Source organism: Mesoplodon bidens (assembly GCF_964165515.1).
Source record: "Mesoplodon bidens genome assembly, chromosome: 7".
NCBI lineage: Eukaryota > Metazoa > Chordata > Mammalia > Artiodactyla > Ziphiidae > Mesoplodon > Mesoplodon bidens.
The window spans coordinates 19,971,917-19,989,828 of NC_138164.1; the positions used below are offsets into that span (position 1 = coordinate 19,971,917).

The following is a 17,912-nucleotide window of genomic DNA, read 5'->3' on the forward strand; positions in this document are numbered from 1 at the left end:
CTCATCAACATTCATTCATGCAGTCATTCATCTGACTATTACTGCTTCCTCAAGAATGAACTCAGTTACCCACTCCTCAAGTAGCCTTTCCTGACTCTTCCCCACCCAAAGGCATTTGGTGTCCCTTCTTTATGCTTTAATTATATCCTATACTGTCATAGTACTTATCTCATTGTACTATAATTTTCTGCTTATTTATCTGTTTCCTAGTAGACTGAGCTCTTCTGGAGCAGGAATTGTGTCTGATACATCTTTGCATCTTCAGTACCAAACAATGACTTGGCATTTAGTAGGTACACTATAAATAACTTCTGACAGATCAACTAACAACATATGTTTGTTAAATCACTCAAGGAATGAACAAATATTGAGGTCATACTGAATTATCTTCCTGGTGTTAGTAGTGCCAGTGTAGGTCCTGAAGAACTTAGGTAACTTATAGAACTTCGCAATCACTAAGGTTCCTTTGGAACAAGATAACCATACAGTTCCCTACTCATTATCAGCAACTACTTACTGAGTGTCAACTATGTTCTAGGCACTCTTGTAAGAGTCCTAAGTACCATATCCTAGACACTTGTATACAGCAGTGTACAAAATAGACAAAAGGCTCTTCATTTATAAAGCTCAAATTCTAAAAAAAAATCATACAATAAGTAAAAATATAATGCATCAGATGATGAGAAGAACTATACTGAGAAATAAACCAGGGAATGGGGATTAGAGGTGAGTGTATAAGGATGGGGGCTACTGTTTGCAATTTTAATTATGGTGGTCTGGGAAGGTTTCACTAAGAAGGTGACATTTGAGTAAAGACCTGAAGGACGTGAGGAAGGGAGCCTGGAGGATATCTGGGAGAAACGCATTTCGGGTGGAGAGAAGATCAGATGCAAAGATTCTCAGCCAAGAATAAGTTTGGAGTGTTCAAATAAGAGCAATGAGGCCAGTGTGGCCCTATCCATAGTAAGCAAAGAGAAAATTCTAGATGAGGTGGGGTGGGTTAAAAGGATAACTGGCTGATATGCTAAGAATAAACTGAAGTGGGGCAAGGGGAGAAGTAAGGAGACTAGTTAAGAAGCTACTACAATAGTTCAAATGAGAAAGAATGGTGGCCTAAACCAGAGTGGTGGCAATGGAGGTGATATGAGGTAGTCGGATTTTTGATATATTTTGAAGGCATTACTGAAATTACTTTTTGACCCATTAGATGTGGATTGAGAGAGGTATAAGAAATGATTCCAAAGTTATCATCTTAAGCAAGTGGAAGGACAGAGTTACCATCAACTGAGATAGGGAACATTTTAAGCAGAGAAAGTTTAGGGGGAAAGATCAAGAGTTTGGTTTTAAACAAATTAATTTTGTAACATCTATCAGACATCTTAGTGAAAACACTGAGTAAGCAACTGATGGGGAGGTCTAGGTTAGGAAATTATATGTTTTGAGAACCAATTATAAATAAAACACCATGCTTTATACAGTGATGAGTTATAAAAGAAATGAAAGACAAACTCGAGTTCTAAGAGTACCATACTACTGTCTAACTGTTTATGTATTTTAAATTAGTACTTAAAACTAGCTGGATTAATGTTTAGAGGATTTTTTTTTAATTTTAAAAAGCCTTTTTAAAATACGTGGAAAAGTAGAAATTATTAGCAAGCACTTTATTTACAAAGAAAATCACTAAATTTCCCCCAAATGCATACTATCTAGTAGAGCTCCTTGCAGCTACATGTACATTTGCATTCCAGTTTAAAAATTCCTCACTGAACCAAATAATCAAGTAGGAAAAAAGAAGTAAATCCAGTTTTAGTTGAAATTAGAAGATCAAGAGAAAAATTTCCTGTCTCAGCAATTGGATTAAGTGACAATTACTCAATTCACTAAATTTGAACACTGCTAGTTAATGAACTGTCCTAACTTCAAGTCTTGAAGGCATGAGCAAAGCAGACAGACACCCAGGAAACACCCAGCAGAGAACTGAATGCCTAGAGGAATGACCTGCCCAATACTGGGAGCCTAACTCTGGGAGACTCTTCAGGACTTTGTATAAACATCAAATTGAGGCAAAATAACAAGCACAGCCTCTGATGATTGGTGGCAAGTTTTCTCAAAGATTCATGGGCCACTTGCACCAAAATCACCTGGAGATCTTGTTAAAATGTACCAAGATAAGGAGTGGAAGTGTAGTTACAATGCAGATTCTTAACCTTTTTTCAGGTCTAGTGAACCAGAATCTCTGAAGATGAAGCCCAGTGATCTACATTGCTAGGAAGCATTCCAGATGGTTTCTAGATGCTCTAAAGGCTGAGAATCACTGATCTAATGAATATTTATTTTAGAAAAATAATTAAGAATGGTTAAACAGTATTTCTCATATTATGAACTAGTTACAAAGTTATCTACTTGGGTATTAGAGTTAATTTATTAAGAAATGAATTTTTTATGATCAAAAAAGATGCATGGACAAAATACTGCTGAGTCAGTTTACCCATTTGCTGAAAGATTTTACCTAAAAAGATGTTTGCTGTCTCCTATAACAGCTTTGAGGAATACATCCCAACCCGAGGTCAGGTAACAAAGAAGAGAGGGCTGAGTGATGAAGTTTCCAGGGTACCCTATCTCTTCTTGAGCTGGTAAAAAGCAAACCTGCAGTATTCATTTTCATATATACTCATACGTGTACATATGGAGAGGTAGAGATGAACAACCCACAAAGTCAATTACTTACCAAAGGTATATATTAACCTATTCAAAAGTTAACCCATACAAAAGATTCGTAGGTTATAGATGATAGATTGACAGCTAAGATAGTCAGAAACTTCTAATGCTTATATTTACACATTCCTTTTCAAACAGAGAGAGATGTGTACTTGGGTACAGGATAATGAATGTGCATGCCCTGAGAGAATCCTCTGTAGTCAGTGATAAATAATTAAGATGATCTAATGGAGTGACTAGTAGCAAGTTTTTGTGTGTTACTCAGACTAGACACTTGAAACTTGCCTAAGCAAGCATCTTAAATCTTCTCAAGGTGCACTGCCCTTGTCTATAAAATGGGGGTAATAACAGCCTTTCTTAATGCTATGGATAGACCTACAGATTATCATACTAAGTGAAGTAAGACAGACAGAGAAAGACAAATATCATACGATATCACTTATATGTGGAATCTAAAACATGATACAAATGAACTTCTTTACAAAACAGAAATAGACTGACAGACATAGAAAACAAACTTATGGTTGCCAAAGGGGAAAGGGGTGAGGAATAAATTAGGAGTTTGGGATTAGCAGATACAAACTACTATATATAAAATAAACAACAAGGTTGTACTGTATAACACAGGGAACTATGTTCGATATCTTGTAATAAACCATAATGGAAAAGTATATATATATACATATATATGTAACTGAATCACTTTGCTGTATCCAGAAACTAACACAACATTGTAAATCAACTATACTTCAATTTTTAAAAAATAAAAATAATAGTACCTTTCTCAGAGACTTTCATAAAGATTAAATGAGAAAATATATGGAAAAAATGGTTAACACCAGCACATACTAGGCACTCAATAAATGCTGGTTATCATTATTAGCCATTAGAACCTTCTGGAACAGATTAATAGGCAGCTGCGGAAGTATATGGATGACCAGGAAAGATATGTGATGTAAGTGGTTGTGACTGCAACCAAACTTTAACCTTAACTTACTTTGTAGTGTATTACTCCCATGGTAATAATAAATTCCTTCCTATGTAATATACAGTATACATTCTCTATATCTCTTTACTGTAGCATTCTAAATTTCTTATACTTACAATATGGTACATCCTAAAAATTCAAGTTTGAGAAATACATTACTCACCCCTACAATGTTTGAGAGCCAAAAAGCATAATGGAACATAAAAATGTGAGTCAAACTGAAAAGATCAAATAGAAAATTAGCTTCCAAGCATATGTGCAAAAAGACCACAGAACTTAATTATAAATTATATATTTTAAGTTCAGTAATGCTACTTCGGAGATTTCTTTCTGAACCTTTCAAATGAAGTTTCACATATGTTAACATCTTGGCCATAATGGAACTGTGGGGAGATAGTTAACTCCCAATTATTTTTTAAAAGACCCCCATCCCAACTTTACCATGTTGCCCATAGGAATTCCCCATGTTGTATGCTGTTCCATCTTTTTCATAATGAGGATGTGCAGTTGCTCCATTCACAGCAATAAATTTGCTCCAGTCTACCTGCAAATTTCAGAACATACAGAGACTTAAATGTTACATGGGAAGATCTCTATTTAGACACATAGACAGTAAGGATGTGTCAAATATTTTAAAAATAAGATATAAAACTACAGTTTAAGTCCTAATGTCTCACCTCTGAGAAATCAAAATTATTTTTCCTACTAAAGAAAAAGAAACTAAGACCAAAGAACAACAAAACCAAACAAAAACTCTACCACCACCAACAACAAAAAATAGACAAAAATGATTAGCCAGTACAAATTTTTTATTTTGCCCAAGATCACAAGATCACAGGAAAGTTCAAAAGAATAAGAATTAAAATTAAAATTCTGGCCCAAAGTTTTATTTTATCTTTAATTAATGTGTAACGTGAAGGCAGTATGGGTCTAGATAATCTCCAGTCCAGTTCTACCTGTAGCTAGGCAGAAAATGAATTGGCAAAAATAAGTCTGGCTATTGTAAATAGTGCTGCAATGAACATTGTGGTACATGACTCTTTCTGAATTATGGTTTTCTCAGGGTATATGTCCAGTAGTGGGATTGCTGGGTCATATGGTAGCAACCTAATGGATCAAGAGATGAATGGATAAAGAAGATGTGGCACATATATACAATGGAATATTACTCAGCCATAAAAAGAAACGAAACTGAGTTATTTCTGGCGAGGTAGATGGACATAGAGTCTGTCATACAGAGTGAAGTAAGTCAGAAAGAGAAAAACAAATACCGTATGCTAACACATATATAAGGAATTTAAAATTTAAAAAAAATGGTTCTGATGAACCTAGAGGCAGGACAGGAATAAAGACACACATGTAGAGAATGGACTTGAGGACACAGGGAGGGGGAAGTGTAAGCTGGGATGAAGTGAGAGAGTGGCATGGACATATATACACTACCAAATGTAAAATAGAGAGCTAGTGGGAAACAGCCGCATAGCACAAGATCAGCTTGGTGCTTTGTGACCACCTAGAGGGGTGGGATAGGGAGGGTGGGAGGGAGATGCAAGAGGGAGGGGATATGGGGATATGTGCATGCATATAGCTGATTCACTGTGTTACACAGCAGAAACTAAAACAACATTGTAAAACAATTATACTCCAATAAAGATTTAAAAAATAAGTCTGTACTACTCTATTTCTCCTTCGCCCTAGCCTTCAGACATTAGGACTAAGGAAGAAGAAGTCTAGAACTATCTTTAAGGAAAACCCCTACCCCACAGGCCATTCTAACCAGGACAGAGGGTACACAATGACATGAATCAGTGGGTAACTATGATTTTGTGTAAGGATCCAAATTTTCTTCAGATATTAGCTACTCTAAAAAGTATTTTGAATGGAGAGAAATTTTAGGGTTTATTATGTTCATTTTTAACCTATATTTTACCTTTTCTGTTTTTTCCAGGGTTTCAATGTCCACTTTATTCATGAAGTTGGTTTCCGTACTAATGTAATAATCACCCTTGTACTGCACGTAGTTGACATTGGTGTTGTCAGTAATTGCTGAAATCAAACCCCAGAGTTATTTAAACACCACAACTTTCTCAAGGGAGAAAGGAGTTTAAAAATCCTCTCATATCAAAAATATATATATTTCAATATTCATATTTGTATAGCTTGACATATATAATAATAATTTAAAGAACATCACTATCCCCTGCAAATTCTGAGCATATTAAAGGCTGCTTACCAGGCGGTTCAAATTTTGACATGAAACGTTCAAAAACATTCTTGCATGGATCAGGGAGAGCCAATGTGCCAAATTCTGAGATCACAATTCGGTCATGAACACTGTTGGCCTTATATGTATCACTCTGTAGAAACTTGCTCCTGTATGTCACTGTGCCCTTCTCCACCTTGAACTGGTGAAGTAAAGCCATTCCATCAAACCAGTGATTGTACCTTTAAACAGGAGCAAAAATAGAAAAAATAAATGTTAGGAAGATAACCATGGGGTCAAAATGAGAGATTTCAAATACAGAAATAAGGAAATGGGCTGGGTTCCCAGCAGAACCTGCTCAGTCAAAGAACTTGAAATTAAGGGTTGATAGCTTTTGAGTATATCCTGGAGTACAACAATGAAAGAGCAACTTACATTCTCTTGACCCTTAACCCTTATCAAAAAGCTCACATATCAGAGGGCTAAAGAAAAACCCAAAGCTGGTGACGCCTAAGATAATTCTGTCTTTAACCTATAGCCAAGATATCAGCATATGGAATGCTTGACATTTCTCAAATTAAAATGGATTCCAAAACTTTTAGAGATAGTTATCTTCATATCTTATACATATTACATTTTCTATTTATTTAAAGTTTTTTCAAATTTATCAAAACTATGCTAAAGTAAGCAAGTAAGATGACTATCCTTACTGGATAATCATTTTTCTCCATATAATTACACTATAGAAATGATGTATCTAAATGATGGAAAATCAAAACACTGTAAGGAAAAGTTTGTGCTTTGCTTTTAAAAGGGTTTAATATTATTTAGTCTTTTCTCTCATATGCTTGACAGATTGAACGCTTAATGTCTTCAGCATGAATAACAAGCTAAAAGGCTTGGTCTTCTCTTAAAGGCTTGTCTTAAAAGGCTACGGTCTTGAAAGCAGGGATTCAAAGAGATATTTGTACATCCATCTTACAGCAGCATTATTTACAGTAACCAAAAGGTGGAAACAACCCAAGCATCCATCAGCTCAAAAACAGTATAAACAAAATTTAACATACAACGGAATATTATACAGCCTTAAAAAGGAAAGAAATTCTGTCACATGCTATAACATGGATAAACCTTAAGGACATCGTCTAAATGAAATAAGCCAGTCACAAAAGACAAATACTATATGATAGCACTTACATGAGATATCTAAAGTAGTCAAATTCACAGAAACAGAAAGTAGAATGGTGGTTACCAGGGGCTCAGGGGAGGGGGAAATGGAGAGCTATTGTTTAATGGGTATAGAGTTTCAGTTTCTCAAGATGAAAAAGTTCTGAAGATCTGTTTCACAACACTAACCTGTACATTTAAATATGGTTGAGTTGGCAAATTTTATGTGTTTTTTACCACAATTTTTTTTAAACTGCAGGAAATAAAGGGTTTTTTTAAGGCCCTCTTTATGCAGTGATTTGAGATGACATCTTTATAATTTTATCATTTTTGATATGAGAGGATGTTTACACTGCTTTCTCCCTCAATTTTATTGAGTTTATAAACTCAATTTCCGTAAGTTCTTGGGTCCATTTCTGGGCTTTTTATTCTGTATCACTTGTCTATTTGTCCATTCATGCATCAGTATCACAATGTTTTAATTATAGAGTCTTTATAGTATATTTTAACATCTGATAGGGCTAGTCCCCACCCCTCTCTGAGAATTTTCTTTTTTAGTGTTTTCTTGACTATTCTTGCATATTTATTTTTCCACATGAACTTTAGTATTCATTTGTCTAACTTCCTTTAAAAACTGGAATTTTTATTAAGATTGTATTAAATTTAAAAATTAACTTACGGAGAACTGACATGTTTGTGATGTTGAATCATCCATCCTATTCAAGAACAGAGGATCTTCCTATTTGTGTCTTTTAGGAGTGTTTGAAAGTTTGCACATTTCTTGTTAACCTCATTTCTGAGCATTTACTCTTCTTTGTTGCTATTTTTAATGATGTTTGTTCCTACCATTATGCCCCCTAACTGGTTATTATTTGTGTATATGAAAGCTAGTGATTTCAGTATGTTAATTTTACATCCTGTTACCTCACCTTTTATTTGTTTGTGTTATTTTGTCATTAATTCTCTGCAGCTTTCCATGTTTACTTTACTAATCCGTGTGCCTCTAATTAATTTCTTTAGTCTAATTGTATTGGCTACATCTGGTTAAATAGAAGTGAAGATAGTAGCCATCCTTTCCTTGTTTCTGCTTTAGAAAAAAACTTGTAATGTTTCCCAATTAATATTACTGGTTTTAGGACTAAAATGAAAATATCTTAATTTATATCTGTGTGTAGATATACACATGTATATATACGTATACATGTATATATATATACACACACATATACTCACATATATAAATATATGTATATATAAAATACATATATAAATATGTATGTATGTGTGTATATATATATGTACAAAATCATGTTAAGAAAGTATCCATCAAGTCCTACTATCTTGAGTATTTTTATGAGGAATGGATGTTGAATTTTGACAAACATTTTATTAGCATTTATGGAGAAGATTATGATTATGACTATGATTATGATTATTTTTCTTGAGATCTATTAACATGGTATATGACAGTAATGGATTTCCAAATAATGAACTTATCTTGCATTCTTGGAATTAATCCTACTTAATTATAGTGAATTATATGTTTAATGTAATGTTGGATTCTGTTTGTTAAGAAAATATTTATTAGTATTAGTGCTATATATTTTGTATTTTTTATGGATATTCATAAATAATATGAATAATTGTCTTCTTTTTTGTAACAACTTTATCATGTATAGATATCAATATTATACTTGCTTCATAAAAAGAAGTGGGAAACTTCCCTTCATTTTCAATCCTTTAAAATAATCTATAGAGCACTGAAACTATCTGATATTTGAAGGTTTGGTAGAATTTCCCTGTGAAATAATCTGGGCCGACTGCTTTTTTAAGAAGCAGTTTCACAATAAGTTTCTTGTTTTCTTCTAGAGAAATTGGTCTGTTTAAACTTTCTACCTCTATCAATTTTGGTAATCTGTATGTCCTCAGGGAATTATCCATTTCCTTGAGGTTTTCAAATGTATTTGCATAGAGGCCCACAGAATCTTCTATAATTTTTTATCTGTTTCAATGGCTTCTTTTTCATTGTCATTTCTTTCTTTTCTTCTTTTCTTTTCTATTTTTCTTTTTCTTTTCTTTTTTTTTTTGGCCACACCATGCGGCTTGTGGGATCTTAGTTCCCTGACCAGGGATCGAACCCATGTCCCCTGCAATGGAAGTGCAAAGCCCTAACCATTGGACTGCCAGGGAATTCCTTCATTGTCATTGCTTTCTCCCTTTTTGCTTGATAACATTAGCTAGTGGTTTCTCACTCTATTTTGGTAATTTTTAATCAAAAAACATTTAAAACAAACTAGTTTCAATAATTATTGTTATTCTGGTCTAAATCCCAAGAAAATCATGATACGTAGAGCCAAACACAATATTCTGTGTATAAACTCAGACACTCAGCTTCCTCATTTAAGATATTTCATATTCTTTTCTTTCTTTCTTGTTTTTATTTGTTACCACTTCAAATTGCTGACTTCCACTGAGCTGTCAAGCAAAACCCCTAATTTTTAATACATTCTGCTGTTAAACCAATCTCTTCCATCTTCATTCTCGTAATAACTGGTTTTGTTGGTCCATATTTACCTTTAATAAATTTTAACTTGTTAGATTCCATCTCACAAGATCCTTCTAGACCCTGTCATTCTATGCATTCATTTATTCAAATCAACCAACATTTTTTGAGTCCCTACTATCTACCAGGCATTGTCCAAGCCCAGCAATTACAGGCATGTAACTAACTATAATACAAAATGATTACTGCAACAATGGAGAAGTGTTAAAAAACGTTATCTATGCACAGGAGCAACAGGATGGAAGGATGAAGTTATCAGGGAAAGATCAAGAGGAAAGAAGACATTTGGCTGGCCCTTTAAGGATGTTTGCCAACTGGAGAAGAGTAGAAGGGTATCCTAGTGAGAGGTAATAAAAATAAAAAATAAAAAAAAAGGAAGAGCCTGAAGGCATATGGTATCTTGGAGGAATAGCCAGTAAACAAATTAGTGTGTAGACAGAGCCGTCAGTGGCAGGCGATGATGATGGAGAAACGGGTCAGCACAAGACCTACCAGCACTTAAATTTAAGGCTTAAAGAACTTCAACAGGAAAGCATAAAGTTTTGGAACAGGAAAGTGAAACTGTGAGACTCGTATCTTAAGAAGGTCACTCTGGACACAGAGTAGAATATGGGACAGAAAGAGGAGCATTTAGGCAATAATACAAGTGAGAAAAGATAAGAGACTAAACTGAAGCAGTACAGTTAGAAAGGAACAAATAGCAGAAATAAGTCAGAGATGACTGACAAGAGGTAGGCAGTGATAAAAAGAGAGAGTCCAAAAAGTCACACCTGAATGGATGGTGATGCTTTAACTGAGACAGAGAATACATGAAGAGCAAGTATTGGGGAAAAACAAACAGTTCAGTTTTGAACAAGAGTCTGAGCCATTTGCAAAACATTAGGGTAGAGATGTTCTGCAGCCAGCTGCCAAAATACAGGTCTAGAGCACAAGACATGGGTGTGGGGTGGGAAAGAGATGTTTGAGAGCATCTGTGTGTGACAGACATAGCCATAGGTGCAAATGGGATAATAACACCATCTACTGAGCACTTACTACATGCCAGGTACTGTGCTAGGCACTTCACCACATCTTTTCATATATATGTATATATATATATATATATATATATATATATATATATATATATATATATATAGTGTGTGTGTATAGAGTTGACCCTTGAACAAAATGAGTTTGTACTGCGTGGGTCCACTTATACACAGATTTTTTCAGTAGTAAATACTGTGGTACTACATGATCCACAGTTGGTTGATGCAGAACCACAGATGTGAAGCAACCATGGGTATAAAGGTCTGACTATAAGTTATATGCAGTTTTCCCACTATGCAGAGGGCTGGGGCCCCTAACCCCCGTGTTGTTCAAGGGTCAAATATATAAATATTTATCCCCCCCCCTTCACATTGATTAGAGATGTGGAACTACTATTACCATATTACAGATGTGGAAACCACGGTTCAGAGCAGCAACAAGTCCAGGGTCACAGGACAGGTAAGTGGCAGAACAAGGATATCAACCCCGTGATGACTCCAAATCCTGGGATCTACAACACCCCCAAAAGTAAGGTGAACCAAAAGAAGTTATTTTGGCAGGAAAGGGAGTGGAGAGAGAGGGCACTGAGGGAAAGAAGAGAATGAAAATGCCCTGAGTGCCCATCCTTGTCAGCCACCGAATGAAGCACTTTGTATGCATTATCTCCTTTAATCATCATATCCAGTCATTAAAATCGATTTTATTAGCCCCATTTTTCATGTGGAAAACCTTGCTCAAGATCATAGTGCTGATAAGTGGTGGAAATGAAATCTGAACACACACCATCTTACTCTAAAGAATGTATTACTTCTACTATAGCAAAGAAAGCATACAATGAGAGAAAAGGAGGGAATGTTCAGGTCAGAGGCTGGGGTATATCAACATTAAAGGGGCAGTGAAGTGAGCAGCAAAAGAAATTATTTTAGAACATGCAATCAGAGAGACAGAAGAAGAATCAAGAGAAAGTGTTATGTGGGAATCCAGGACCAGAGAATGCTAAGACGGGGGGTCAAGAAGGTCAAATGTTATAGAAAAGTCAGGCTGAGGACTGGAAAACCCATTTCATTTACATTTAAGAGGTTTTGGTGACCTTTGTGAGAACTGCTACCATGCACGGTGGGGTGAAAAGTCAGATGGCGGTGAACTGAGAAGACCTCAGGAAGGAGGAAACCAAATGGTGAGCGGAGGAGAGAGGGTATTTGCTGGAGAGGAAGCTGGGAAGGAATGAGGGGTGTTTAGGATGAGAGGACATTTGCAGGCTGAGATGAGGGGTTAGTGAAGCAGAAACAGATACAAGGGGAGGAGCACGAATGAGGAGGGAAGAGGGCCGCTTCCTCTGATGATGATGAGAGGCAGGAGTGGGTACCTCTGTGGGGAGACGGGGAGGTGGGGAAGACGGCAGCTGAAGGAGCTCAAATCCAAATGCCCCTCTATCCATTATAAAGTAGGCAGGTCTACCTGTTGAGAGTGAAAGGGACAGGGAGAGTGACGGAGGCTTCAGGAAAGGGACCCTGTGGGAAGCTGGAAAGAGCTAAAGATTTCCTGGCAGCACCAAGGACTCAGCTGGGGCTGGAGATCATAATTTTGTAACTGAATCAATCCGCAAGGTTCTGTGTTTCCTCTAGAAGTGCTAAGCAGGCCTGGGCCCTGAGTGGAGGAAACCAGACATAGGCTAATATAGGACCAGAAATGGTCAGAGGAGAGGCAGAGATCGCTAAGGCAAAGGAAGTGAGGATGGTGATGAGAGTGTATTTGAAGGGATTGATCGTGGAATCTGCACCTGGGAGAAGAAACTAAATGAAGGCTGATAAACTGAGAAGATGGAGAAGAGTAAGGAGAAGAGAACTTGATGCGATTGAAAATAAGCTTCATGGGAATGGAGGAGTGTGGAAAGTGGGGCTTTGAGCACCGAGTGGAGTTTCAGAGTTCACGATTTCAGGGGTAGGGCAATTCTGTGGAATAAGATGCAGGATGTGGCCTCACTACGTGGCCTTAGTGAAGTGGCAAAGAGCGGGAAAAATCATTGCAGTGGGGACAGTCAAGGAATTACAAGGCTGGAGTGTCTTCATCGTGGATCCTGAAGTCATTCCAGAAGAGTGGTAAATAGTAAAATGCTGAGGATATTTACTATTCTGCCCAGATTCATATGATTTTAAAAACTGATAAGCATGCCTTCAATGCAATCATTGATAAAAAGTTTTTAATTAAAGAAAGGCCTTTGTCATGTCACTACTATGTCTGCATGTTGATCTCTTCAGTGGCATCTAACAAAGAGATCAGAGATTCACAACCACGTGAGGCTATTCTTTTCCACAGGTTAAGAGTCACATTGACTTCAGGTCTCTACCTCTCCCTTTAAATCTAATTTGGGATCTCAAAGATGGCAGAGTAGAAGGACATGCATTCACCCCTTCTTGCAAGAGCACTGGAATCACAACTAACTGCTGAGCAACCATCGATGGAAAAGCACTGGAACCTACAAAAAGGATACCTTACATCCAAAGACAAATTAGAGGCCACAGTGAGATGGTAGGAGGGGTGCAATCGCAATAGAATCAAATCCCATACCCGCTGGGTGGCAACCCACAGACTGGAAAGCAATTACACCACAGAAGTTCTCCTGCTGAGTGAAGGTTCTGAGCCCTGCGTTGGGCTTCCCAGCCTGGGGGTCCAGCAATAGGAGGAGGAGTCCCCAGAAAGTCCAGCTTTGAAGGCCAGCGGGATTTGATTGCAGGACTTCCACAGGAATGGGGGAAATAGGAACTCCACTCTTGGAGGACACACACAAAGTCTTCTTCTCACCAGGACCCAGGGGAAAAATCAGTGACCCCATAAGAGACTGAGCCAGACTACCTACTAGTATTGGAGGGTCTCTTGCAGAGGCAGGGGACAGCTGTGGCTCACTGTGGGGACAAAGACACTGGCAGCAGCAGTTCTGGGAAGTACTCACTGGTGTGAGCCCTCCTGGAGGCCGCCATTAGCCAAGAGAATTCAGCACCACCAGACCAGCTTTGCAACAAATGCTAAAGGAACTCTTCCAGTCAGGGCAGAGACCAGAAACTTAAAATAACCTTGTACATATATAGACTGCTATATCAAAACCTCATGGGAACAGCAAGCCCCAAAACTACAATAGATAGACACACACAAAAGAAAAAGCAACCCAAACACTACACTAAAGATGGTCATCAAACCACAAAAGAAGAGAACAAAAGAGGAAGAGAAGAGAAAAGACTTACAAAACAAACCTAAAGCAATTAAGAAAATGGCAATAGGAACATACATATCAATAATTACCTTAAATGTAAATGAATTAAGGGACTTCCCTGGTGGCGCAGTGGTTAAGAATCCACCTGCCAATGCAGGGGATGTGGGTTCAAGCCCTGGTCTGGGAAGATCCCACATGCCGCAGAGCAACAAATCCCATGCACCACAACTACTGAGCCTGCGCTCTACAGCCCACAAGCCACAGCTACTGAGTCTGCGCACCACAACTACTGAAGCCCGTGCACTCTAGGGCCTGTGTGCCACAACTACTGAGCCAATGTGCTGCAACTACTGAAGCCCGCAAGCCTACAGCCCATGCTCCACAATGAGAAGCCACTGCAATGAGAAGCCCGCACACCGCAACAAAGAGTAGCCCCCACTCACCGCAAATAGAGAAAGCCCACACACACCAACGAAGATCCAACACAGCCAAAAATAAATAAAAAATTTTTAAAATGTAAATGAATTAAATGCTCCGACCAATCCTGCAGTACTAAGAGGGAAGTTTATAGTAATACAACCTTACCTCAAGAAACAAGAAAAATCCCAGATAAACAACCTAACCTTACATCTAAAGGAACTAGAGAAAGAAGAACAAACAAAACCTAAGTTCGTAGAAGGAAAGAAATCATAAAGATCAGAGCAGAAATAAATGAAATAAAAATGAAGAAAACAATAGCAAAGATCAATGAAACTAAAAGCTGGTACTTTGAAAAGATGAATAAAATTGATAAACCTTTAGCCAGACTCATCAAGAAAAAAGCGAGGGGACTCAAATCAATAAAATTAGAAATGGAAAAGGAAAAGTTACAACTGACACCACAGAAATACAAAGGATCATAAGAAACTACTACAAACAACTGTATACCAAGAAATGGACAACCTGGAAGAAATGGACAAATTCTTAGAAAGGTACATTATCCCAAGACTGAACCAGGAAGAAATAGAAAATATGAACAGGCCAATCACAAGCACTGAAGTTGAAATTGTGATTAAAAAACTCCCAACAAACAAAAGTTGAGGCCTGATGGCTTCAGAAGTTCTACCAAACATTTAGAGAAGAGCTAACACCTATCCTTCTGAAACTCTTCCAAAAAATTGCAGAGGAAGGAGACCTCCCAAACTCATTCTATGAGTCTACCATCACCCTGATACCAAAACCAGACAAAGATACCACAAAACAAGAAAATTACAGGCTAATATCACTGATGAACATAAGACGCAAAAATCCTCAACAAAATACTAGCAAACAGAATCCAATAACACCTTAAAAGGATCATACACCATGATCAAGTGGGATTTATCCCAAGGATGCAAGGATTTTTCAGTATACACAAATCAGTTAATATGATACTCCACATCAACAACCTGAAGAATAAAAACCATATGATCATTTCAATAGACTCAGAAAAAGCTTTTGACAAAATTCAGCACCCATTTATGATAAAAACTCTTCACAAAGTGGGCATAGAGGGAACATACCTCAACATAATAATGGCCATAAACGACAACCTACAGCTAACATCATACTCAATGGTGAAAAGCTGAAGGCATTTCCTCTAAGATCAGGAATAAGACAAGGATGTCCACTCTCACCACTTTTATTCAACATAGTTCTGGAAGTCCTAGCCACGGCAATCAGAAGAAAAAGAAATAAAAGGAATCCAAATTGCAAAAGAAGAAGTTAAACTGTCACTGTTTGCAGATGACATGACACTATACATAGAAAATCCTAAAGATGTCACCAGAAAAATACTAGAGCTCATCAGTGAATTTGGTAAAGTTGCAGGTTATAAAATTAATACACAGAAATCTCTTGCATTTCTATACGCTAACAACAAAAGACCAGAAAGAGAAATTAAGGAAATAATCCCATTTACCATTGTATCAAAAAGAATAAAATACCTAGATATAAATCTACCTAAGGAGGCAAAAGACCTGTACTCTGAAACCTATAAGACGCTGATGAAAGAAATCAAAGATGACACAAACAGATGGAAAGATATGCCATGTTATTGGATTAGAAGAATCAATACTGTGAAAATGACTATACTACTCAAGGCAATCTACAGATTCAATGCAATCCCTATCAAATTACCAATAGCATTTTTCACAGAACTAGAACAAAAAATCTTAAAATTTGTATGGAGACAAAAAAGACCCTGAATAGCCAAAGCAATCTTGAGTTAGAAAAATGGAGCTGGAGAAATCAGGCTTCCTGGCTTCAGACTATACTGCAAAGCTATAGTCATCAAAATAGTATGGTACTGGCACAAAAATAGAAATATAGGTCAATGGAACAGGATAGAAAGCCCAGAAATAAATCCACTCACCTATGGTCAATTAATCTACAACAAAGGAGGCAAGACTATACAATGCTGGAAAGACAGTCTCTTCAACAAATGGTGCTGGGAAAACTGAACAGCTATATGTAAAAAAAATGAAATTAGAACATTCTTTAACACCATACACAAAAATAAGCTCAAAATGGATTAAAGACCCAAATGCGAGACCGGACGCTATAAAACTCTTAGAGGAAAACACAGGCAGAACACTCACAACAATATTTTTTTTGATGCATCTCCCAGAGTAATGGAAATAAAAACAAAAATAAACAAATAGGATCTAATTAAACTCAAATGTTTTTGCACAGCAAAGGAAACCATAAACAAAACAAAAGGACAACCCACAGATTGGGAGGAAATATTTGCAAATGATGTGCTCAACAAGGGATTAGTCTCCAAACTTTACAAACAGCTCATGCAGCTTATATCATCAAAACAAATTACCCAATCAAAAAATGTGCAGAAGACCTAAATAGACTTTTCTCCAAAAAAAAACATATAGATGGCCAAAAGGCACATGAAAAGATGTTCAACATCGCTAATTATTAGAGAAATGAAAATAAAAACTACACTGAGATATCACCTCACACCAGTCAAAATGGCTATCATCAAAAAGACTACAAACAATAAATGCTGGAGAGGATATAGAGAAAAGGGAAACCTCCTACACTGTTGGTGGGAATATAAAATGGTACAGCCACTATGGAGAACAGTATGGAGGTTCCTTAAAAAACTAAAAATAGAGCTACCATATGATCTTGCAATACCACTCCTGGGCATATATCTGGAGAAAAACATGGTCCAAAAGGATACATGCACTCCAATGTTCATTGCAGCACAGTTTACAATAGCCAAGATATGGAGGCAACCTAAATGTCCATCGACAGAGGAATGGATAGAGAAGATGTGGTACATATATACAATGGAATATTATTCAGCCATTAAAAAGAATGAAATAATGCCATTTGCAGCAACGTGGACAGACCTAGAGATTATCATACTAAGTGAAGTAAGTCAGACAGAGAAAGAGAAACATCATATGATATCACTTATATGTGGAATCTAAAAACAAATGAACTTATTGGGAAAACAGAAAGAGACTCACAGACTTAGAGAACGAACTTATAGTTACCAGGGGGGAAGGGTGGGCAAGAGGGGCAGTTAGGGAGTTTGGGATTGACATGTACACACAGCTATATTTAAAATGGATAACCAACAAGGATCTACTGTATAGCACAGTGAACACTGCTCAATATTATGCAACAACCTAAATGGGAAAAGAATTTGAAAAAGAATAGATACATGTAAATGTATAACTGAATCACTTTGCTGTACACCTGAAACTATCACTATCACAACGTTGTTAATCAACTACATTCCAATATAAAATAAAAAGTTAAAAAAAAAAGAAATGCCCCCCAAAATGTTTGCAAGTGAATTCTATTGAAAAGACATGAAAGATATGAATGAGACTCAGGGGTCCACAAAAGAGAAAGTTGTATATTATGATAACAAAAATAACTGAGGATACCTTTTAGAAATAAAAAAGAAAAGTCTCCCATGAAAATAAATAAGTAAATCTAAGTTGGGAGCCAAACCACTAAACTAAGCCTCAATTTGCCTTCTCTT

The 17,912-nt window shown here is 36.8% G+C and overlaps 1 protein-coding gene across 2 annotated transcripts in view; it reads right to left on the bottom strand.

Moving 5' to 3' along the window:
• Positions 1-17,912, bottom strand: part of BCO2 (beta-carotene oxygenase 2) — a 51,828-nt gene that overhangs the window by 25,309 nt on the left and 8,607 nt on the right. For both annotated transcript variants that reach the window (XM_081241250.1, XM_081241249.1), the window contains exons 3-5: positions 5,940-6,151; positions 5,637-5,752; positions 4,148-4,250 (exon numbers count right to left, since the gene is read on the bottom strand). In XM_081241250.1, the coding sequence (XP_081097376.1) occupies positions 4,148-4,250; positions 5,637-5,752; positions 5,940-6,151 (431 nt within the window). The remainder of the gene's footprint in view (positions 1-4,147; positions 4,251-5,636; positions 5,753-5,939; positions 6,152-17,912) is intronic.